The sequence below is a fragment of the Rana temporaria genome, chromosome 5 (genome assembly GCF_905171775.1).
Source record: "Rana temporaria chromosome 5, aRanTem1.1, whole genome shotgun sequence".
Taxonomy (NCBI): Eukaryota; Metazoa; Chordata; class Amphibia; order Anura; family Ranidae; genus Rana; species Rana temporaria.
The window spans coordinates 266,961,787-266,988,331 of record NC_053493.1 but is presented as its reverse complement, the minus strand read 5'-3'; the positions used below and the strand labels follow the sequence as shown (position 1 = coordinate 266,988,331).

Below are 26,545 nucleotides of genomic sequence, written 5' to 3'. Positions count from 1 at the left end.
CATCAACTTTGTCCTTCCCAATTGATGTTGATGTTGGCCTGGAAAATAAAGCATTGGAAAAAACCTTTATTCACTGTCTGGACCTCCGCTCATTGTTTGTCTCTGCAATTGCACCCCTAGACAACGCCAGGGTAACTTAAATAGGTCGATCCCAAATCAATCAGCGGCTCCTTCTGGGGTAGCGCTACATGTATATTCTATGTTTGTTGGGCAACAACTTTAATTATACATTACTTGGAATAATACTCCATTAATATTCTTTAATAATGCAACTCTGTTGAGAGAAATAAATTGTGAACCAATGTATTTAATCTGTCCTTCAATTTGTTGTTCTATTCTGTGCAGTAGTAAAATACCTGTTTTTATAACTACACACAATACTGTATTTGGTTGAAAAAAAAAATCTATAGTACATTCTCAGCAGGAGGCATGCCATTTCAAAAAATGACAGTTGGATGGGAGGAATTTATGCTCTATTATCCGCAGATGCTCCACAATACAATATGCATTGCTATTAGCTGTCCAAGCAAACGCATGATCATTGCTAAGCTTTGTTATTACTTGCACTTGGATAAAATAAGAACAAGAATACATTTTAAGGCTCCTTTGATACTTACAGGAATTGGCATCCAACTTGTGAGACCCCAAGTCACAGGACAAGAAAAATTCAATGTACCGTATTTATCGGCGTATAACACGCACCCTAACTTTAATAGGGAAGTTTCAGGAAAAAAATGTTCCACAGCCTCCTGCGTATAACACGCAGGCACAGTTTACCCTCTATTTTCAGGGTAAAAAAGTGAGTGTTATACGCCAATAAATACAGTATTTCTATGAGAGCCATTCCTACTGACACTACACAAGTCGCTGGATCTTTAGAAAAGGTTCCTGCGCTACTTTGGTCTGAATTTTGATGTGATTTTGGTCCAGAAAACAAAGTCAGATCAAGGTTGCATCAAAAGTCGCATCACAGTCACACTGTAAAGTCGCAATGCAACTCTCACGAGCGCCCGGTTTTTGAAGAACATACTGTATACTAAAAATGAATGCCTCCAATGCCCCGTACACACCATCACTTTATGTGATGAAAAAAAACGACGTTTTTAAAAACGTCACTTTAATTGACCGTGTGTGGGGGAAAACGTCGTTTTATGTCTTGTAAAAAACTACCAAAAAAAATTGAAGCATGCTTCAATTTTATGTGTCGTTTTTCAAAACGTCGTTTTTTACTTCACAGAAATTGACCATGTGTAGCAAAAAACGTTGTTTAAAAAGACGTTTTTACACCCGTGCATGCCCAGAAGCTAGTTATGAAGCAAGCTTCAATGGAAAAACGTGGTGGAACGTAACCTCGCTTTGCTAGAACATTGTGAGAAAAACGATGGTGTGTAGGCAACTTCGTCTTTGAAAATTGAAGTTTCAAAAAAGTCGTTTTTTACTTCACAGAAAATGTCGTTTTTTTCATCACATAAAGTGATGGTGTTTATGCGGCATTAAAGCACCTACCTTATTTGCGGCTCTTCTTTCCTGCTTGGCTTTCATCTCTGCTAGCAACCCGCTCCCCATCACTTGCACTCCATATCTCCTTCCACTTTGTGGACTGCTTTTGCTATCGGCCCGCTCGGTTTTAGGGACTTCATCGATTTGTAGAATTTCCTCCATAGAGTCTGGGGTTTTTAGCTCCTCTGACCTCTCTGTACTGCTGCTTGGACCACTACTTGCAGCACTTGCGCTTGAACTCACTGCTCCATTGGTGTCAGTTACTTTCTCTTTCTCTTTTCTGCCACTGTCAGGAGCAGGGCTTTTGACAGACGGTCTAGGAGACAGGGGCTCTTCAGACACAATAACAGTTTGCGGACGCTCAGACTTGGACCTAGATTTAATTAAATTGAGAAAGCCACTCTTCCTGGACTCTCTCCTCTTCTTTTCATCGCCTTCACTGCTGTCGTCTGCACCTTTGAAAGAGTGTTTCCTATGAAAGGATAGATAAAAATCATTAGGAAGGTCAATGTCGGATGGACAATTCTGCCGCTAGAGACAAATTGCCAGCAGCAGGATCACGAAAGAGGTTGCCTGTGTGTCCCTATGGAATCGCCCCCTCGGTAGCCAGATGCAGTGATAAGTTACTCCGTTGCTGACTCGAACGCTGCTAAATCTTTACAGCTAGCAATGGAGCGACAGCTTGCTGATTCAGCTAGAGTGAGCGATTGCATAGGGACAAACGCGCAGCCTCCTAGCGATTTGCCGCCGATTGTGGCAATTTGTCAGCAGCATGATCTCTAGAAGCAGTGTCGCACATCTGACAGAATAAGATGTTAGAAGCAGACATGATGTTTGAGAATCAATAACTTAACATAAAACATCAGGCTTGTTTTAAAGCTTTTTTACGGCTTGTTAACCACTTAAAGGAGTTGTAAAGGAAAATGTTTTTTCACCTTAATGCAATCTATGCATTAAGGTGAAAAAACATCTGATGCTGCTGCACCCCCCTCCCCCCCCCCCCGAGCCCCCGTTATACTTACCTGACCCCTCGAAAGTCCCGATATCCTCTCCGCCGCTCAGCCTGGCCGCTGATTGGCTAGAGCGGATGGATTGAGAGCAGCGCAGCCATTGGCTGGTGCTGCTGTCAATCACATCCAGTGACGAGGGGCGGGGCAGAGTGATACAGTGAGCGGCTATGGCCGCTCGCTGTATTACGGGAGCGCGCCCGCAATTACCATGCTCTCGCATTACTGTGGTGGCTAATTGCGGAGAGGACCAGAGACCACCGCCAAGGGACCCCAAAAGACATGGATCGGGGCCACTCTGTGCAAAACGAACTGCACAGTGGAGGTAAGTATAACATGGTTGTTATTTTAAGAAAAAAAACATTTCCTTTAGTAACCCTTTAAGGACCGAGCCTCTTTTTGAGATTCGGTGTTTACCAGTTAAAAACATTTTTTTTTGCTAGAAAATTACTTGGAACCCCCAAACATTATATATTTTTTTCCCAACATCCTGAAGAATAAAATGGCCATCATTGCAATACTTTCTGTCACACTGTATTTGTGCAGCGGTTTTACAAGCGCAATTTTTGGGGAAATTTTTTTTAATTAAAAAATAAAACAGTAAAATTAGCACAATTATTTTTTTATATTGTGAAAGATGATATTACGCCAAGTAAATTGATACCAAACATGTCACGCTTCAAAACTGTGCCTGTTCGTGGAATGGCGACAAACTTTTACCCCTTAGAAATCTCCATAGGTGACGTTTAAGGTTGCATGTTTGGAGTTACTGAGGAGATCTAGGGCTAGAATTGCTCTTGCTCGAATGATCGCGGCGATACCTCACGTGTGGTTTGAACACAATTTTCATATGTGGGCACTGTTCTTTTTTTAAAAGAAAAAAAAATTGACACTTTTATTCCCATTACAAAGAATGTAAACTTCCCTTGTAATAAAAAAAAAAAGCATGACAGGACCTCTTAAATATGAGATATGGGGTAAAAGACAACAACTCAGTTCTCATATTTACACGAAAATGCAATAATAATAAAAAATAAAATTAAATAACATTTTTTTAAAAAAATGTCTCTTTAACCCCTTCCATACAGGGCATTTTCACCCCCGTCCTGCCCAGACCAATTTTTAGTTTTCAGCGCTGTCTCACTTTGAATGACAATTGCGTGGTCATGCAACACTGTAACCAAACTAAGGGCCAGATTCACGTAGAATCGCGGCGGCGTAACGTATCGTAGATACGTAACACCGCCGCAAGTTTTCATCGCAAGTGCCTGATTCACAAAGCACTTGCGTGAAAACTTCCGCCGGCGGCCTCCAGCGTAAGCCAGCGTAATTCAAAGGGGCGTGTGCCATTTAAATTAGGCGCGCTCCCGCGCCGGATCTACTGCGCATGCTCCCTTTTGAATTTCCCGCCGTGCTTTGCTGGAAGTGACGTCATTTTTTCGAACGGCGACGTGCGTAGCGTACTTCCGTATTCCCGGACGTCTTACGCAAGAAGGAAAATTTTTTACATTTCGACGCGGGAACGACGGCCATACATTATACAGCACATACGTGTGCTGTGTAAAGTTAGGGCACCTAAAACGACGACTAACTTTGCGACGGGAAACTAGACTAGCAGCGACGAAACGAATGCGAAAAACCGTCGTGGATCGCCGTAACTACCAATTTGCATACCCGACGCTGGTTTACGACGCAAACTCCCCCCAGCGGCGGCCGCGGTATTGCATCCTAAGATCCGACAGTGTAAAACAATTACACCTGTCGGATCTAAGGGATATCTATGCGTAACTGATTCTATGAATCAGTCGCATAGATACTCTGAGAGATACGACGGAGTATCTGAGATACTCCGTCGTATCTCCGCTGTTAATCTGGCCCAAAATCTTTATGTTTTTTTCCCCCCCACAAATAGAGCTTTCGTTTGGTGGTATTTGATCATCTCTGCGGTTTTTATTTTTTGCGCTATAAACAAAAGAACAGCGAGAATTTAAAAAAAAAAACACAATATTTTTTACTTTTTGATTTAATAAATATCAAATTTAAAAAAAAAAAAAAAAAAAATTCCCCTCAGTTTAGGCCGATACGTATTCTTCTACATATTTTTGGTAAAAAAAAACAAAAAACGCAATAATCGTATATTGATTGGTTTGCGCAAAAGTTATAGCGTCTACAAAATAGGTGATAGATTTCTGGCATTTTTATTATATAATTTTTTTTACTAGTATTGGCGGCGATTTGCGATTTTTTATTGTGACCGTGACATTGCAGCGAACACTTTTTTGGGACCATTCACATTTATACAGCGATTAGTGCTATAAATATGCATTGATTACTGTGTAAATGTGACTGGCAGAGAAGGGGTTAACCACTAGGGGGCGCTAAAGGGGTTAATATGTTCCCTAAGGTGTGTTCTAACTGTAGGGGGGAAGGGACTCACAAGGGGAGGAGACCGATGTGTGTTCCTCTGTACTACACACACAGATCCACACTCCTGCCGTGATCACCGCCAATTACGATCGGTGACACGGGCGCACGCACACTGCCGCCGGCGGCGTGTGCCCTAGATCGCCGGGAACACAGGACGTCACATGACATCCACCTGGATCGAGGGAGGGTTCCTGCCGGCATCATTTTACAATGCGCCGGTAGGGAAGGGGTTAAGAGCTATGGGCGGAAGTGACGTTTTGATGTCAGTTCTGCCCTGCAATGGTATGGAGCTGGGTGGGGCCATCTTCCCCTCAATTGTCTCCATACCAAGCCAGGGAAGAGGACCTGATCGTCTCCGGTAAGCGGCGCAGGGCACCGGAGAGACGGGACCACTTTTACCTGAAACCAGATGGCTCACTGAAGAAGGAGGGGTTATAGTAGCTAGCTGCTGCCATAAAAACTATATTTCTCACATTCTCAAGAGCTGTTTTTGACAGCTCAGTCCCTGTGCTGGGAATGGGCTCTCTGCACAGAAACAGCAACTGCCCAGTGACGTATATGTGCGACAAGTAGGCGATAAAGCCCACTCCTTTGCCGCCACACATTTGCGTCCTGCAGAGTTAATAATAGGTTAAAGACCTTCTGTAACACCTGGCAAACAGATTCAAACTTCCCAGGCAAATCTAATGCCGATTGCTGGATTCATCACAAAAAAAATTGTTTTTCGGGGGGTGGGCATTACATTTATCCAAGAGGCCAGAAATGGAATGTTGTGAAGGACTGAAAATTCTGCTCAATATCAATTTTGGAGCTGGGAAGGTCCGTAAGTACATAAACATAAAGAAAACAAAAACCTGGTGCTAGAAATAATATGTACAACTCCTCATGAAATATGTCTCTTTCAGACCTCTTTCTTCAGGCAATTGCAGGGTAGTAAAAATGAAAGACTGAGCCATGGTTTACTGCCCACCAGCCACCCACTCACCCAAACTGTAAAGTAACAGTCAGATGGGGATGTTCACATGCCACGGCTGCTGCATTTTTAGCTCAGGGTGCAGAGTTTGACAAGCAGCACTCACCCACTGTTGCAGTACTGTGTAGTGGTAGTGCAGCATTATAGGGTTAATCAGGTGGTAAGGAGACGATATAACACCCCCTCGCTGCCTGTTAAATGCCCTCTGAAAAGCACTGTGACTGGAAGGAGACAGCCTGAGGTTGGTACAGCGGGGATTTCTGGGGATCTTGACCTGGTGTGAAGAACAGGTACATGGCTCCTGGTGTTTGCATTGTCCAGGCACAAACACAGGAAGAAATTGACAAGGATAGTAGAGTGTTGGGAGAGCTTCAGGACAACTAGACAATGCCCTCCTGCCAGAACCGAGCCTCCCTACTGTACCGATCAGCTCCTCAGGCCATCTTCTTCCAGTTCTTGCAGATCTCCACATGGACACATCAGCTTTCTCAGTGAGGCTCAGAGAGGCATGGCAACAGTGGAGGCAACGAGCGCCAGATAGCCAAAGAGCCGGATGTGGCCCTGGGACTCAGTGGCGGCCTGTCTATTAGGGGCACAGGGGCACCACCCCCTATCCATGCATCCGGCCCCCTAATCTACATGCAGGGCACCAGACGCATGGATTCCAATGGGGTTTTACTATTTACTATTAGAAGCTCCAATAGGCTTCAAAATTGGATGGACTTGGGGCACCTGAGCTCACCCAGTTGTGTGACAATAGCAATTGAAAATTCACTTATTTCACACTGATTTTTCTCCTGGCCAATCAAGAAGCGGGTCTTGAGACCCGTCACCTGATTGGATAAAAGGACAGGCAATTCTATTGGATGCCTAGGAGGAGGGGTGCTGCTGCCGGGGGGGGGACCCCCCCCAAAAAAAATTAAATAAATAAAAAAAACACACCAGCAGCCAATGCTAGGACTGCAAATTGCTTAAGTCTGCTGTAGTTCTTAGTAATAGAACATTGCTATACCAAACCGTACCTATCCAATTCAAACCCTGTAAAATCCTATCACAAATATAACCAATTTATACATATTCACATAACTGACCCCCCTGTAATGGCTTAGATTGACTATATACCCTATAGATATTGCGAGATGGGAGTATTTAAGCATCCTATTTGACAGGCTACTTGGTATAAGGAATGTGCACAACTGTTCCTTATGTAATCCCTAAACAATTAACTTCTCTTATTTAAACCATATTAGTCTGTTAAATACACCAGTAAACGTGTTTTGTTATATCTGTTAGATATGTGCAAAAAAACACCTCTTGATCCTACCAGAAATGCATTTTTGTCTCATGTCTGATGCGCTCTGTAGTGTAATCTGTTATTAAAAATTGGGATAGGACTACAGAACACCTCCCCTATACTATGGAGAAGAAGGGAGCAGAAGTTGTTCTGTAATCCTAGCTTTTTTCCTGCCCTTGGGTGACAGAACTGCTCCCCATAGATAGAGTACAATGAGTGTGCGTTGTCACTCAAGGACAGGAAATGTGTTATTGGCAGGATTACCAGTTGGAAATAAACAAAAAGTCTAACAAATGAAAAAGAATGCATATCTAAGAACTAGTAAGCAGCATATATATATATATACACACACACACACACACACACACACACACACAAACACACACACAAACACACACACACACACACACACACACACATTTTTTTATATAGTGCCAACCAGTCAATATAATTCATACCCATCCTTTTTTCGTTGCCTGATCCAGGAATACAATGGAAGGGTTTCCCTATCACAGCATCCCTACTTCACAAGTCTGTGGAGTGATAGTTTTGAATTTAATATGCAAAGCCACTGCTGGGAAAACCAGAAATCTCTAAAAGGCTGTTCTGCTATAATTATGGTCTATGAAGCCAATTATATTTTTAATCTTTTGGCAAACGTAAATGTTATTATGTGGATTTGATCCAGGAGGGCTTCTGCAGGAAGAAGCACGCTTACAATTCGTGAGCACCCATTAATTTACAGCCCTCTATAATATTTTACATTCTTTCAGGATTATTAAGAGCAGCAAGTCAGCGTGCATCATTGCCTGTATGTAGGACAAGTGGGCATTTTCTTCATGCCATCCACAGGGGGAACTACCCTACGCAAGACTCTCATGCCAACATCTTTCCTTCCTATACTATATAATGAAAAATATTCAATTAAGAGTCCATTCACACTTGTGCGACTTGTCGTGCGACTTTGGCCCCCAAATTTGCATGACCAATCGCACTCTGTTTCGCAATGATAACCATTCATATCTATGTGACTTCAAGTCGCAGTGACTTCAAAGTAGTTACTGCACTACTGGTACAACTTTCATGTGACTTGAGGTCCATGAAGCTACGGTAAAAAACATTTTTTTCATTGGTGACATTATTTTTTACATTCAGCTGTCAGTCATCAATTGTTAAGGATGTGGTGGCCAGGTTCCCGGCCCACTCCTTAGCAACCAGCTATTCTTCACACAGAATTTGTATTGATTTATTTTTAACTGTTTTGAATAGGAATAGTTCTGAAAATGTGGAATTTATTAGAAAGTTAAAAAAAATTAAAATCATTTTTTTCTGTTCTGCACATGCCTAGTGACTTTGTGGAGCACAAACAAAATGATCACATTGGTCAAAGTCATAACAAAGTGGCACTCGTCCAAAGTTGCATCAAAATTTCATCAAATGGCACGGTAAAGGCGCAATGGAAATCAGATGATTTTTAAGTCACACAAGTGTGAATGGACTTTGTTTCTTTATAATTCAAAAGAATAATTCTGGAAAACTGAGCAAATCAGCAAGAAAGGGATACAGGAAATAAACCAAAATATTGTAGCTTTTTAAGACACAAAAGCAGTGAATGGCTTTACTTAACTATGAAGTATACATTCTAACACAGCTACAAAACTGAAACAGATTTACATAAATATATTTAAGTTGAACTATGATCTTTGTAACGGTATGGCCCGTGGGACACAGAGGCTCTTGAAGGATGTGGGGTACTCCTGTTTCAGCTTCACCAATGACTCTTGTGTCTAGGGTCATCCTATGTCCACTAGGGGCATAGGATGACTGAGAAATTATATCTTGGATTACTTGAGATGGGACAGTAAGGGTAATTCACAATGTATTGCAGGATATCTTGAAATATTACAGGTGGTTAATTCTGAACACAACCGGTCAATAATAGTGTGATACATTCAATGTGGGGACACATACTGTTAAGATGTTAATCACCTCCAGCTACCTGGCTGTAGTGATAAAAGCTTGCTGCGATTGCATTCTATTGTCTATTGTGTTAATTAAGTCTGGCTCCTAAGATATTTCATTGTGCTATGCTAATTTACACTGTATTGTGTGAAAGTCTATTGATGATAATATGTGATGTGACTTAGCACCCTCTAAAGGTCAGACGTCTGACTTATGTTTACCAAAGGAATGTGTATTGAATAGAAGGTGAAAAGAGCCGGAGTCATGACATCTGCCATGTCAGATATAGCAATTAATTGCCAGAAAGTCTAAGATGTGGATTGAGGGGGACTCGTTAGCACCCATTGTGTGATGTTGTGGGTGGAGTGTGTCATTGTCCCTTTGATTACTGCAGCATGCTTTCAACTGTATAAAAAGAGCCCAAGTTTACCATTAAAGTGTCATTTGTTTGGAACCAGAGAACAGAGCTGTGTGTGTCTCGTTCTTCTGGGGGAAATCCAATGGGTCCTGTCTGCTGGATTGTGGTGTGTCGGAAGCTGTCGTGGGTTGGTGGAATGGAATATCGCAACGGCATTAACCCCTGACCGTTACAATCTTTATTGCAGAATTACATTGGTTCAGTTTGGCACAAAGTATACTGTTAGATTTTGAATTTATTACTATTTTAAGTGATAAAAGTTTCTTTCATCTCCATTGAAACATGTTAATTTTGAAGGTTGCTGAGGATAAGAGGAAGGTCATTTGCTGTACGTTACATCTATTTTTGAAGTTCTATGTCAGGACAATGGGTGGGGTTATGTTACTTAATATACACAAGCGGGTGTTACTTTTGAGACAGTAGCACCATCACCTTCCTTGGAGCGATGCTAAAAGTAAATATGCTTAGCTTAGCTTTAAGAACAGCATAAGAAACCATGTGGTTTGGCTAGCGAGTTAGGAAGAGGGTGGGGAAGTGACCCTTCACTATGGAAGGTCGGAGGAAGGGACCCGATACCTCATTCCTCCTTCTGAAGCAACCATCTTACCATGTGTTACCAGCTGTCATTATGTAAGCATTGTCTTTTGCTTGACTTTCTTGAAGAATAAACTCACACTTTTAAAGATAGCCGAAGTCTTGAATTTTGGGAACGAAATGCCTAGGAAGAAGACACTAATAGAAATGACAAGTGTCCTCTACATTCTTCATATACATATCACATAACTGAGGGGGATCGTATAATCACTGCAGTAGTTGGCGCTGCTACAGTAATAGCTGCAATCTTCCGGGTACCACTCATAATTCTGTGCGAGTGGTTTCTCCTCTGCACACAAGCCAAAAAGACTTGCTTACTCACTCAGCACTGTCCCCATTGGATTGGGGCATTTTTCTATTTTACATGAAAAAGTGGAGGGGCAAAGGATAACCATATTTTAACTTAAAACGTTTTATTTATGTATTTTTTTTGGAATATAGCAGGGGCTTAAAATCCCTGTTGCTTTTTTTCTTTGTTGTCTGTCTTGTTAGGTAGATTTCTCTTCAGTTTTTTTTTCAATACTCTCTAAAGTGAATGAAATTCTCTCTTAAAACAGAAAGTGGTGGAGTTCAAACACGCAGATTGCCAGAAATGTGCATCTAGATATTTTTATTTTACAGGGTGTGCCATTTCCAGCCACAATTTGTGTATTGATGCCCTCTGGCACTGTGCCCCATGCTGAGAGATCATTAACTTACGCTCCATTTTAGAACGAGCATGTTTCCCAGTGGTGTGATCACCATGACAGCCAATCATGGCGATTACAGGAGGCACAGAGAGAGACACACACAGTTGTGAGGCTATAAGGCTGGAGCTGTCACTGTATTTTACTGTGAGTAAGAAAAAATATAAATCAAGTTCTTAAAATTTGTGAATAAATTGGTGTAAAATTTCCAAAACTGCATTTTTAAAATAGGTTTCTCCACTTGTCAGCTTATTAAAATAAAAATAAACAGGAGTAGATTATTTTTTTAAACTATGCATCATACTAAAGCTTTTCTTGTGTTTAAAAAACAAATTCTAATTATTTAGGTAGTCAATTAGCCATAACGATATTGCCATGTTAACTAGCGCATACCGTTGCAGCTAGATTTAGTCCAGGCATCTAGAAGTCAATGACCTATGGTTAAAAAAGGGTTAAAATGAAGATCCCACATTTTTAAAGCATGCATATTACATCTTAGGGGACCTGGTAGAGATGCTACAAATGAAATCCTGCAGGGCAATTTAAAACATATTGGTTGCCTCAGATCAGGACCAATGGCGAAGATAAAAAGTCTGAACTGCCAGAGAATACAAATCATAATCTGGTACAGCAAGACTGTCAACTTGGATGTCAAGATTTGAAGACAAAAAAAAATACAAAATGCCAATTTATTTTGTGTTATAGCTACAGACTTAAGGGGAAACCCCATGTGACGTAGCATTAACCACTTCCTTACTGGGCACTTAAACCCCTTCCTGACCAGAGGACTTTTTGCGATTCGGCACTGCGTCGCTTTAACTGACAATTGCGCGGTCGTGCGACGTGGCTCGAAAACAAAATTAACGTCCTTTTTTCCCCACAAATAGAGCTTTCTTTTGGTGGTATTTGATCACCTCTGCGGTTTTTATTTTTTGCGCTATAAACAAAAATAGAGCGACAATTTTGAAAAAAAAAAAAATATTTTTACTTGTTGCTATAATAAATAGCTCAATTTTTTTTTTTTACGTTTTTTTTTATCCTCAGTCTAGGCCGATACGTATTCTACATATTTTTAGTAAAAAAAAAAAAAAAAAAATCGCAATAAGCGACTGGTTTGCGCAAAAGTTATAGCGCCTACAAAATAAGGGACAGAATTATTATTATTATTTTTTTTTTTTTACTAGAAATGGCGGCGATCTGCGATTTTTATTGGGACTGCGACGTTATGGCGGACACATCGGACACTTTTGACACGTTTTTGGCGCCATTCACATTTATACTGCAATCAGTGCTATAAATATGCACTAATTACTGTATAAATTTTTTTTTTACTAGAAATGGCGGCGATCTGCGATTTTTATTGGGACTGCAACGTTATGGCGGACACATCGGACACTTTTGACACATTTTTGGCGCCATTCACATTTATACTGCAATCAGTGCTATAAATATGCACTAATTACTGTATAAAATTTTTTTTTTACTAGAAATGGCGGCGATCTGCGATTTTTATTGGGACTGCGACGTTATGGCGGACACATCGGACACTTTTGACACATTTTTGGCGCCATTCACATTTATACTGCAATCAGTGCTATAAATATGCACTAATTACTGTATAAATGTGACTGGCAGGGAAGGGGTTAACACTAGGGGGTGAGGAAGGGGTTAAATGTGTATCCTAATTAGTGTTCTAACTGTGGGGGAGGGGGGGTGACTGGGGGGGTGACCGATCTGTGTCCCTATGTACAAGGGACACAGATCCGTCTCCTCTCTCCCCTGACAGCACCGCTGTCTGCGAGAGCCGGGAATGAGAGATGATCTCATATGTAAACATATGGGATCATCTCTCATTGGCCGCACAGATCGCCTAGGAAACGGCCGCTCCGATTGGCCGTTCACGGCGATCTGTGACTGGCTGTGTCCAAGGGACACGGCCAGCACAGCAGTTCCCCGCTGCGCGCTCGGGAGCGCGCGCGGGGAACGCGAAAAGGGGCGGCCGTAAAAACACGGCCTCCCAGAGAAGTAGAGCCACCCGGCGGCCGTATATAGTCGTACGGCCGTCGGGAAGTGGTTAAAATGCCTTTAATTAAGTTTGGTCCTCCTTTGGTGTTCAGCGGTAGTTTAGACTATGACTGAATGTTAATTATTACATGGAACAAAATCATGAAAGTGTGAAAATTATTGGGGAGATCTAGATATTTGGATAACAAGATGTCCCGCGGTTTTAAACCACTTAAAGGGTAGGGAGCTTTTAGCAGCGGATGTGGTTAAACCTAAATTTAACAAAATCACCAAGCTACCTTAGAATAATTCAGAAACATTGGCTCCACAGCTGGATCTTTCAGTCATTTAGTATGTCACTAAGCAACATAATCCGAGAAATACTGCCAACATGCTCTGAGAAGTAAATTTTTCATTGTGTTCAATATCACTTGCTGGCTGCCCCAGCAATGTGAAGATAGATACTTTCAAAGGGATTTCACAGTATTCTTTAACCACATATTAAAGTATCAATTTAAGCCCGGATTCACAAAGCACTTACGCCGACGTATCTCGAGATACACCGCGTAAGTGTAACTATGCGCCGTCGTATCTGTGCGCCGTGCCCACAATCTGAGATACGCCTAAAAATAGGCTTCCTTCGACCGACGTAACTTGCCTAAGCCGTCGTATCGTGGGCGCATATTTACGCTGGGCACATTTGCCGCTCCCATTGATTTTCTATGCACATATGCAAATGAGGGAGATACGCCGATTCACGAACTTAGTTGCGCCCAGGCGCATAATATACGCGGTTTGCGTAAGTCGTACATCCGGCGTAAAGTTATTACCCATATAGGAGGCGCAACTCATGCAAAGGTATGGACCAGGGAACAGAGCCGTCGTATTTTACTTTGTTTACGTAGTACGTGAATAGGGCTGGGCGTAGGTTACGTTCACGTCGTAGGCAGTGATCCGTCGTATCTTAGGGAGTAGTTCCGACGTGATTCTGCGCATGCGCACTGGGATGTGTCCTCGGGACGGCGCATGCGCCGGTCGTTTTAAGTACTTCTATGGCGCTTGGCCATCATTTGCATGGGGTCACGCCTCATTAGCATGGCTCACGCCCACTTCCACCTATGCTGGCTTACGTCGAGGAAACCCAGCGTAGATTTGAGAGCGAGTGGGAACACTGGCTTCCTGAATACTGTGCTTGCCTCTGTGCGCTGCGTCGGCGTAGCGTATATTAGATATGCTACGCCCGCATAAATATACGCCGATGTATGTGAATCCGGGCCTTAGTCTTTTGCTCTTCAAATATTTTTTAAATTACACTTTTTTCTACTCCTCAGCATCCCTCACTAATCTGTGCACTAGAAATTAATTGGCTTTTTTTTTCTGCATCACTTACTGTAACATTCCTGTATTTATTTTTTACTTCCTCCTCCTCGGTCGTGGCCCCTGCGTGTCATTTCCGATTTGTAATGCCTCCTGGGAGATGGGTGTCATCAATCCCAGAAGGCAATAGGCAACCTGACCTGCAATCTTTTACACTGCTTGTGCTGCACTGAGCATGTGCGAGATCTGTAGGTGCATGCTGGGTAAGCAGAATGAATTTGAATACAGGAAGAGATCTCACACAGGAGATGCCCACACAAATGTGCACATATCCATGTGCATATACATAAGACCATAAAATATAAAAACAGATATGAAAATGACAATCCAGGTATGTGAAAAAAAAAGACAGAAGAGAGAGGAAAAAAAAAAAAAAAAAAAAGCACTGGGGAGAGGCATTCTATTGTAAATGCAAATCCAGATCTGGCGATCTAGTTTTTAATCTAAAGATCCACCATGCTTTTCTCAGTAGCCTTCTCTCCCTATCACCTCCTCTGGGCGAGTTCTATTCCTCTAAAGCCAAATAAGGAAAGATTGCCCCGGTGACATTTTCTAAAGTGAAGTGTTGCATTCAAGATATTTCTAGCATTCGGATTATTTGTGTGACAATAATGTTCCCTATACAGGCTTTCAAAGGACGTGTGGTACAGCCTACATTGGAGGCTGCATGAAATACAGGTGATCAGGTAAATTACATAGTTTGTGCCACAGTTAATATATTGCTGTATAGTGAATTCTTCATCTGTAGTGGCAATAAACATTTTACCCAATACACACAAATTACAGTACCTACAGGTTTTTGTGTTACAAGGGTAACTTCCAGGATAGAAGAACCAGGTGGATTGACTTTGCTGGATGAGAAAAGACTAGGTGTTGGCGCACGTCTGCCAGAGAAGCCGCAATTTGCATGCAATATCCTATTTAAATCTTTGTCTGTATACAGTATTAGCAGATTCTTTTTTAACCACTTCAGCTCCGGACAATTTGGTTGCCAAATGACCGGGCCACTTTTTGCGATTCAGCACTGTGTCGCTTTACTGGACAATTGTGCGGTCGTGCGACGTGGCTCCCACACAAAATTGACGTCCTTTTTTCCCACAAATAGAGCTGTATTTTGGTGGTATTTGATCACCTCTGGGGTTTTTATTTTTTGCGCTATAAACAAAAATAGAGCGCCAATGTTGAAAAAAAAAGTAATATTTTGTACTTTTTGCTATAATAAATATCCCCAATTTTTGGGGGGAAAAAAGCAATTTTCTCAGTTTAGGCCAATACGTATTCTTCTACATATTTTTAGTAAAAAAAAAAAAAATAATAATAATAATAAAAAAAAAAAATCACAATATGGGGGTGATCTGCAATTTTTTCATGACTGCGATATTATGGCGGACACATCGGACACTATTTTGGGACCATTAACATTTATATAGCGATCAGTGCTATAAAAATGCACCAATTACTGTATACATGTCACTGGCAGTGAATGGGGTTAACCAGTAGGGGGCAGGGAAGGGGTTAAGTGTGTCCTAGGGAGTGAGTCTAACTGTTAGGGGGCGTGGCTTACGGTGCTGCTTCTGATGAGAGGAAGCAGACAATAAGTGCTGTTTACAAAGGCATCCCTCCATTCTGCTGTTCCGTGACCCGGTTGCGGGACACCGGCGAACATAGAGTCCACTGGTCCCGCAGGCACGGTCATGGATATATACGTTGCTTTCCCTGCCCGTGCCATTCTGCCGACGTACAGGTGAAACTCAAAAAATTTGAATATTCCGCAAAAGTTCATTTATTTTACTAATGCAACTTAAAAGGTGAAACTAATATATGAGATAGACTCATTACATGCAAAGCAAGATAGTTCAACCCGTGCTTTGTCATAATTGTGATGATTATGGCTTACAGCTCATGAAAACCTCAAATCCACAATCTCAGAAAATTAGAAGATTGTGAAAAGGTGCAATATTCTAGGCTCAAAGGGCCAGATTCACAGATGAAATACGCCGGCGTATTTTCAAATTTCCCGCGTCGTATCTTTAGTTTAAATCCTCAAACCAAGATACAACGGCATTTGGGTAAGATCCGACAGGTGTACGGCTTCGTACGCCTTCGGATCTTAGGATGCAATACTTCGGCGTCCGCTGGGTGGAGTTTGCGTCGTTTTCCGTGTTGGGTATGCTAATTAGCTGTTTACGGCGATCCACAAAGCTACGCGCGCTCGTCGCATTCTCTTACGTCGGCTTTTCCCGTCATAAAGTTACGGATGCTATTTCAATGGCTTATATTTAGACTAGCCATGTTAAAGTATGGCCGTCGTTCCCGCGTCGAATTTAGAATTTTTTTTTTTGCGTAAGTCGTCCGGGAATAGGAAAGGATGTAACGCACGTCGCCGTTCAAAAAATTATGTCGGTGCGACATCATTTCGCGCAAAGCACGGCGGGAAATGACAAAACGGAGCATGCGCAGTACGTTCGGCGCGGGAACACGCCTAATTTAAATGATACACGCCCCATTTGAATTAGGCGGGCTTGCGCCGGACGGATTTACGCTACGCCGCCGCAAGTTTACAGGCAAGTGCTTTGTGAATCAAGCACTTGCGCTGAAAACTTGCGGCGGTGTAACGTAAATGGGATACGTTACGCCGCCGGAATTGTACATGAATCTGGCCCAAAGTGTCCCATCAGCTAATTAAGCCATAACACCTGCAACGGGTTCCTGAGCCTTTAAATGGTCTCTAAGTCTAGTTCAGTAGGAATCACAATCATGGGGAAGACTGCTGACCTGACAGTTGAGCAGAAAACCATCATTGATACCCTCCATAAGGAGGGAAAGCCTGAAAAAGTAATTGAAAAAGAAGTTGGATGTTCCCAAAATGCTGTATCAAAGCACATTTATAGAAAATTATATGGAAGGGAAAAGTGTGGAAGAAAAAAGGTGCACAAGCAGCAAGGATGACTAAAGAACTGGAGAGAATTGTCAGGCAAAGACCATTCAAAAGTGTTGGGGACTTTCACAAGGAGTGGACTGAGGCAGGAGTCAGTGCATCAAGAGCCACCACACACGCAAGCCACTCCTGAACAACAAACCATGTCATAAGCATCTTACCTGGGCTAAAGAAAAACAGACCTGGTCTGTTGCTCAGTGGTCCAAAGTCCTCTTTTTAGATGAGAGCAAATTTTGCATCTCATTTGGAAATCAAGGACCCAGAGTATGGAGGAAGAATGGAGAGGCACACACTGCAAGATGCTTGAGGTCCAGTGTGAAGCAGTCTGTGTCAATTTGGGGAACCATTTCATCTGCTGGTGTTGGTCCACTGTGCTTCATTAAGTCCAGGGTCAACGCAGCCGTCTACCAGGAGATTTTGGAGCACTTCATGCTTCCTTCCACAGACAAGCTCTATGGGGATGCTGACTTGATTTTCAGGCAGGACTTGGCACCTGCCCACACTGCCAAAAGCACCAAAACCTGGTTCAATGACCATGGGATTACTGTGCTTGATTGGCCAACAAACTCGCCTGACCTGAACCCCATAGAGAATCTATGGGGCATTGCCAAGAGAAAGATGAGAGACATGAGACCGAACAATGCAGAAGAGCTGAAGGCCGCTATTGAAGCATCCTGGTCTTCCATAACACCTTAGCAGTGCCACAGGCTGATAGCTTCCATGCCACGCCGCATTGAGGCAGTAATTTCTGCAAAAGGGGCCCAAACCAAGTACTGAGTACATATGCATGCTTATACATTTCAGAGGTCCGATATTGTACAATCCTTGTTTTATTGATTGCATGTAATATTCTAATTTTGGATTGTGGATTTGGGGTTTTCTCGAGCTGTAAGCCATAATCATCACAATTATGACAAATCATGGCTTTAACTATCTTGCTTTGCATGTAATGAGTCTATCTCATATTAGTTTTACCTTTTAAGTTGCATTAGTGAAATAAAATGAACTTTCGCACAATATTCAAATTTTTCGAGTTTTACCTGTATATCTACATAAGGCTTTCGGCAAGCGGTTAATATTCAAACCATTTGATAATATTCTTGAGAAAATGTAGTTACAAATGTAATGGGTTCCTCCATTTCTGAAGTTGTAAGGTTTATACTTATTTTTATGCTCTCTCTTGGTTTTAGGCCCCGTACACACGGTCAAACATGTCCGCTGAAACTGGTCCGCGGACCAGTTTCCGCGAACATGTCCGACCGTGTGTACGGCCTAGCGGACAGGTTTCCAGCGGACAAAAGTTTCTTAGCAAGCTAAGAAACTTGTCCGCTGGAAACATGTCCATCGGACATGTCCGCTGGTTATGACGTGTAACCAGCGTCCCGAAATCCCGCGCATGCGTCAAATTGATTTGACGCATGCGTAGAAGCATTGCACTTCCGTGTTTGAGAACGTCGGTGCCTTCTACGTCACCGCGTTCTCTGTCCGTGGGGATTTTGGTCTGATGGTGTGTATCGGGAGTATCTTACCAGAAATGAAATTTTTGTTGCAGGGGATGCCAAAATGCTGATTTGCATATTAGTGTAGACTTTTGGGAATATCAATGAGCCAATCACACAAGCAGGGAATGATGTTTTTAGGGGGCGTTCTGTACACCCTCTGTGTACAGAACACCTCCAGGTGGTCACGCTGCATTGCATTTTACAAAAAATTACAGCGGCTGCAGATTGAAAAGGTAATTTTTAATAACATTCAATTACAATCTGACTTGGGTCGCAATTGTATATGCTATATTTATTTTCTTTTGCTATTTTTTTCCCCATGAAAGTGGAGTTACCCTTTAAGTATCTAAAGTATTTACAATGTACTAAGCTTTTCATTCACCCTCGATGCATTTCATTTGCATTGTGCAGGTGCCAATATAAAGTAGTGATGAGTTAAGCACCAGTGGTTTTTCTTAATCACTTTTTATACAAGGTCTGTGCGACTGGAGTATAGCAAGGGTCCTTTGTCCAAATATGATGCACTAAATCATATTCCTCTAAAGCCAAGTTCACATATTCACTGTTCTGGGTGCAGTGATAATTAAACAGTATGGGGCACATCTACAGAGCGAGTACGCCGGCGTATCTACTGATACGTCGGCGTACTTTCAAATTACCCGCGATATACCCGCAAATAACCAAGATAAGATGGCATCTGGGTTAGATCCGACAGGTGTACGTCCTCGTACGCCTTCGGATCTAAGATGCAATACTTCGGCGTCCGCTGGGTGGCGTTCACGTCGTTTCCCATGTCGGGTATGCAAATTAGCTATTTCCGGCGATCCACGAACGTACGAGCGGCCGGCGCATTTTTTTACGGCGTCTCTAGTCGGCTTTTTCCGGCATATAGTTAAAGCTGGTATTTTGTCGCGTATAGTTAGACCTGCCATGTTAAGTATGGCCATCGTTCCCACGTTTATTTTGATTTTTTTTTTGCGCAAGTCGTCCGTGAATCGGGATGGACGTAATTCACGTCTAAGTTAAAAAAAATGACGTCTTTGCGACGTCATTTAGCGCAATGCACGGCGGGAAATTTAGAAACGGAGCATGCGCAGTTCATTCGGCGCGGGGACGCGCTTCATTTAAATGAAACACGCCCCCCTAATCGCCGATTTGAATTCCGCCGCCAGAGATAGACTACGCCGCCGTAACTTACGGCGCAAATTCTTTGGGGATTCGAACGGCCAAAAGTAAGTTACAGCGGCATAGCGTATCTCACATACGCTGCACCCATCTATTTCTATGTGGATCTGCCCCTATGGTGCTAAGGGCTCATTCACACCAGTTTTATTCTCTGAAGAGTTATCCACATTCAGGTTGCTCTTTAGAGAGCATTTGACAATAAGTGAGAAGGCATTTTATTGCTTGCTCACCATCTGATTTAACCCCTTGAAATCTAAAAATGCAGCTCATCGGTGGAGTTTACCGCCCCTCAACTGCAAGTGTGCATGAGCTCTTAAAGTGACTGTCTTTCATTGTCCTAAGGGTGTTCATAAATGAACATTCAGCGGACAATCAAAAACGCTTCCACTGTATAAAAATAGTAATTATTACACAGATGGTCTTTGCAGCTTTGAGTGGTCTCATTCACACAGAAGAATGAGCAAACTATCGTGTGTGCATTACTGTCACTGTCAAAAACAAAACATATAGCTCCAACAGCGTCTTAAAAGATTATGAAATATAAGAGCAATAGGTAGGGAGACATCTAGCTCTCCAGGCCAACCCAAAAATGTTCTTTTTTTTAAATTTTCACATTCAATTTTGACTAGTCATTCCCAGCACAATCTAAGCTATGTTCCATGATCACACCTACTTTGATGTCACCTTCTTGGAGAAGAATTCATCCACACCTTCATCTACTCTAAGCATCAGGCCATTCTGTTCTCCGTCTGCAGGTACCTCAGCCCCAGGTTGCTGGAAAATAAAAAAAGTTTTAATGGACATGAAAAGAAATCCTTCATAGAGAACATTAATACAACCCCAATTCCACAAAAGTTGGGTCATTATGTAAAATATACATAACAGAATGCATGTACCATTTTAAGATAAAAAGAAAGCAATTTTGAAAAAGACAGCAACACATCTCAAAAATGTTAGGACAGGACCCTTTTTTACCATGGTGTAGCATTCCCTCTTCTAACAACACTCCGTAATCATCTGCGAACTGAGGAGACTAGTTGCTGGAATTTTGGGAGAGGAATGGTGTCCCATTTTTGCCAGATATAGGATGCTAACTGCTCAACAGTCCTGGGTCTTCTTTCTTGTATTTTTCATTTCAAGATGCACCAAATATTTACAATTGGTGAAAGGTCTAGACTGCAAACAGGCCAGTTAAGCACCTGGACTATTCCACTAGGAACAAATGCTGTTGTCATAGTTTCAGTATGCAGTTTAGCATTGTCCTGCTGAAATATGCAAGGCCTTCCCTGAAAAAGATGTCATTTGAATGGGAGCTTATGCTGCTCTGAAACCTAGATATATTTTTTAGCATTAATAATACCTTTCCAGGTGTGCAAGCTGTCCATTCCATATGCACTGATGCACCACCATACCATCATTTGAACGGAGTGCTGATAACAAGCCAGAAGGTCCCTCTCTTCTGAAGTTCAAGGATGCGATGCCCACAAATGCCAAAAGGAATATCACATTTTAATTTTCAGTTTGACCACAGTACAGTTTTCCACAAGATCAATTGAGGTCAATAAGCATTGGCCCAGAGAAGATGGAGGCGTTTCTGGATCATGTTTAGATACGGCTTCTTCTTTGCATGATAGAGCATTAGCATTTTTGGATGGCACCCTGAACTAATTTTTAGAAGTACTCTTGAGCACATTGCGGTAATGTCCATCATAGAATCATGCCTGTTTTTAATGCAGTGCCATCCGAGGGCTTGAAGATCACAGGCATCCAATATTGGCCTTGTCCCTTGTGCACAGTGTTTTCTCCAGATTGTCAGCATCTTTTGATATTATGTACTGTAGATGATGATATATAATACATGTCTGCAGTTTTATTCTGAAATTGTTCAACAATTTTTAGATGCAGCTTTCACACACTGATGAACCTCTGCTCATCTTTATTCTGGGGAATCTCTGCCCATCTTTACTTCTGAAACACTCTGACTCTTTAACCACTTAAGGACCCCTTCACGCTGATTTATGTGGGGTCGCGGGCGCGTACACGTGACCCGGTCCAAAGCTCCGTGACCGCGGCCGCGGGACTCGCGGACCCGATCGCCGCTGGAGTCCTGCAATCAGTCCCCGGAGCTGAAGAACGGGGACAGCTGTGTGTAAACACAGCTTCCCCGTTCTTCACTGTGGTGCCGAGATCGATCGTGTGTGTTCCCTTATATAGGGAATCACAATCGATGACGTCACACCTACAGCCACACCCCCCTACAGTTGTTAACACACGAGGTCACACATAACCCCATCAGCACCCCCTTGTGGTTAACTCCCAAACTGCAATTGTCATTTTCACAGTAAACAATGCATTTTAAATGCATTTTTTGCTGTGAAAATTACAATGGTCCCAAAAATGTGTCAAAATTGTCCGAAGTGTCCGCCATAATGTCGCAGTCACGAAAAAAAATTGCTTATCGCCGCCATTAGTAGTAAAAAAAAAAAAAAATTAATAAAAATGCAATAAAACTATCCCCTATTTTGTAAACGCTATACATTTTGTGCAAACCAACCGATAAACGCTTATTGCAATTTTTTTTACCAAAAATAGGTAGAATATGTATCGGCCTAAACTGAGGAAAAAAAATATTTTTTTTATATATTTTTGGGGGATATTTATTATAACAAAAAGTAAAAAATATTGCATTTTTTTTCAAAATTGTCGCTCTATTTTCGTTTATAGCGCAAAAAATAAAAACCGCAGAGGTGATCAAATACCATCAAAAGAAAGCTCTATTTGTGGGAAAAAAAGGACACAAATTTTGTTTGGGAGCCACGTCGCACGACCGCGCAATTGTCAGGTAAATCGACGCAGTGCTGAATCGCAAAAACTGGCCGGGTCCTTTAGCGGTTGCCAATTTACCCAATTAGTTGCAAAATGTCCTTCCAGCTCCTCCTTGTTAGTACCATTAACTTTCTCAGCTTTTTGTTGCCCTGTCCCAACTTTTTTTGGGACGTATTGCTGCTATCATTTTAAAAATTACCTTACTTTCTTTTGACATTTTCTCAGTTTATATTTTCTATTGAGAAAAATGTGTGTTTAATGTGTGTGTAATATTATATATATATATATATATATATATATACACACACATCTATATATACACACATCTATATATATATATATATATATATATATATATATATATATATATATATATATATATATATATATATATATATATATATATATATATATATATATACATACACACATACACATACACACGCACTGTATATATTCTCCAAAATCAGCTATCAAAGAACCAACATATATAGCAAATCGATGAACTAGGATCCATAAATATTTATGTAATGCACATGAACCATGTATTCATTTAGTTGCAGGCACTGAAGTATTTTCAGTGCTTGTGGAGTAAAGTGCCCTTGTTCAGCACCATAATGGAAATCCACGTAAGCTAATGGCTAAAACATAAATGTCTGTAAAATGCCAACCTAAACAAAACAGGAAATTGCACCGCTTTTAAAATAAAACATGTTTTATATATAGTAACTGCACAGGATCAAGGGAAGAGAATACACAAGCTAAGTAATACAAAGTAAAGTGTAGCGATAGCTTCTCCAATCAGGCTATAGTTGTTGTCATCTTAAGCTCATTAATGGTTTCTTTGACCAATGTTATTTTTTTTGGGACTCACAAATTAGCTGAATCAAACGTATGTATTAAATGCTATATAACAACATGACTAGCTAATATATTCTACACTCACTAAGTGGAGGAAAATTACATTTATCCACCAAAATACCACTTTATTTGGAAACCTAAGAGCATCATGGTAATAACAAGCAGGGTGTGCTGTAGGGCAATTATTAAATTCTATTTTTTACCTGGTCTCTAGGTAATGACTGTGTTAAAAGTATGTCTAAAGATCTGATTATCAAGCACTCTTTTTGGAATCATCTAGCCCCTAAAGCTGGAAGATATGCCATACAGATTTGACCAGGCCTGCCAATGCATATGTAGCAGGTACTTCTTCAGATGGATCTAATCTATTAGCGGACAGCTGTCTGCTTCAGCAGCGTGGGCTTTTTCACCACCACTTTCTCCCCACACACAGATCCTCAGAACTGCTTCTTTGGAAACTCCCTATTGGAGATTGTCTGTAAACTCTCTATTGGAAGAGCCTAAGCCAATCATGAGACAGCAGCAAAGGCCAGAGGAACTAGGCCAGTTGATTTTTTGCCTGCACCCCATCAGGAGAGCATCTGAATTCTATGCGTGTGTGGAATCGCGGCCTACCAAGGGACACACAGCCTGCAACTCCAGCCCAGAGGAACAGATTGTTCCTCTGGTCTGGAGCTGCATGAACAATCTGTTCCTCTGGGCTGGAGCTACATGAACAGACTGTCCATGCTAAAGAACGACACCCTGCAACAACTCAAGGACTGAATGCCACTGCGACACACCTGCATCTAAGATCGATCGATCACTCAGGGGAGGACCACCGACTGTGTACAGGATTTGGTGAGGGGGCTTTGCCTAGGAACTCTAAATGCTTTTCATAGAATACCACATTCAAATATTGTCCATAGAGCTCCTACATTGCCTGTGAAGATAATAAAATGCAAAGCTTTGCCTCCAGGACATTACCGCAGTTGCTCTTAAAGGGGACACACCACGGGTATTGATAGCATTTCACTGGGTGTGTATTAGACGTATTGTAGGCCAGCCATTAGCCTCAGCATCCCATACACACCAAAAGTTATTGGGGAGCCTATTTAATCTGTACATATTGTTACCTATTGCTTTTGTTGTTTGCATACTGTTTCTGACTGTTTTCTTTAAACTGTTTCCACCAAGTCCTGGGTACTTACATAGGTCCTGGCTGACTAATGTTAACCTGAATTTTACTTTTCTTCAAGTAAACTACAAGAACAACTGTGTTGTGTATTCCTGCAGAGTTATTCTATTAATCATATTGCTAGGTGTGCCAGAGGGGCTGGGACAGTTCATTGCAGTTGAAAGGCAGAGTAACGGACTGAACAAACAAAAGCAGCTCCCCCTCGGGTTTGCTACACATAGTTAGGATCTTTTGATTGGTAGCCACCCTTTACTTTTGAAGCATACATAAAGCACACATGCTTGTCTACTTAGTGAGAGATCCATTATAATGCCAAGAGCATTTTCTTCCACAAAGGAAGACATGCATAACAGCCTTACGGGGGATAATCAACTTCACTGAAGCATAACTCAGCTTGTCTGGCAGTCTCTAAAACTGTACAACAGGTTTAACTAAGGGAACAGGGAAAACTAGGCAACGGGTTTCAGTAATGGGTATTTTTTTTATTTATTTTTTAGCCAATCGGCCATTTCAAAATTTTGGTGCTGTTTGTGCCAGAGGACAAATTCCAGTAATTTTACAGGTGCTAGCCTGAACTGACTCACTAAAACATACACACGACACACACAATAACCTTTGGACTTTAAAATATAGCCACATTTCTAAGGCCTGCTTCCTGCCTAGAAATTCTATCTTCATGCCAAATCACTCCTACATCCAGCTCCAGACTGCTTGGGTAACACAGTACAGGCTCTAGAGTGCTAGTCTTTCTCTAACTGCCTACAAATGCATTTGCGGATTAAAGAGTTACTTCAGACTGGGCTTCTATTGTGATAATACATCTCAAAAGAAGCCAATGACTACTGTGGGAGTTCTCAACCTTGCTCATGTTGAGTTCCATGTACCATTTTATGAAACTGCACAGTGGATCTAAAACATATACAATAGAACAATAGAAAATTGAGGCGACCCAAACAGGTCACCAAATATTTAAAATGGGCATGTTCCTGTAACGGAGGTAAGACTATGGGGCAGACTGTTTCTGCCATTTTCTGGCCTGTGTCCCACCACCTTGTTCTGGTTCCATCCTCTGATCCCTACATCACTGTGGAGTATTGCAGTAATGTAGGCGTTGGAGAAAGGAACCAGCACACAGTGGAGAACAACAGGCTTCTGACACTCCTGGAAGTGTTGAATGCAGAAGGCGCTTTTCGAAGGCTTCAGGACGGTAATGAAAGAGGAGGAAGGAGAAATGGCCCACTGAAGAAATGTATGCTTTTAAATCTTCAGAGACTAGACTGGATCTCTTTAACCACTTAACGCCCACCGCACGCCTATTTACGTCCACAGAATGGCACGTACAGGCAGATGGGCGTATATATACGTCCCTGCCTTCTAGCGGGTCGGGGGTCCGATCGGGACCCCCTCCGCTCCGTGCGGCAGGCGGCTGACCTCGGGGAGCGATCCGTTTGGGGGGGGGGCGGCTGTTCGTTTCTGTCCGCCCCCTCATGATCGCTCTCGGCCAATCCCGTCGTGTCCCGCCGTGTCACTTCCTCTGCCTGTAAAATGTAAACACTGGCAGAGGAAGTGATGCAGCTCTCCTCTCAGCGGTATTTTCAAACCGCCGAGAGGAGAGAAGACATCACAGTAAGTCGCACCAACACTACACTGACACCACACACATAGGCACACTTAACCCCTTCGGATCACCCCCCCCCCACCCCCGTCACAGTGTCACTGAATGCAGTGATCATATATGTACTGAACACTGCATTTAGTGTCAGTGTGACAGGCAGTTAGTGTTAGGTTCAGGGTAGCCCCGTACCCCCCCTAAT

The 26,545-nt window shown here is 42.1% G+C and overlaps 1 protein-coding gene across 4 annotated transcripts in view; it reads right to left on the bottom strand.

Moving 5' to 3' along the window:
* CARMIL1 (capping protein regulator and myosin 1 linker 1) overlaps positions 1-26,545 on the bottom strand; it is a 376,378-nt gene that overhangs the window by 21,345 nt on the left and 328,488 nt on the right. For all 4 annotated transcript variants that reach the window (XM_040353821.1, XM_040353823.1, XM_040353822.1 and 1 more), the window contains 2 exons: positions 20,541-20,641; positions 1,507-1,972 (listed from right to left, as the gene is read on the bottom strand). In XM_040353821.1, the coding sequence (XP_040209755.1) occupies positions 1,507-1,972; positions 20,541-20,641 (567 nt within the window). The remainder of the gene's footprint in view (positions 1-1,506; positions 1,973-20,540; positions 20,642-26,545) is intronic.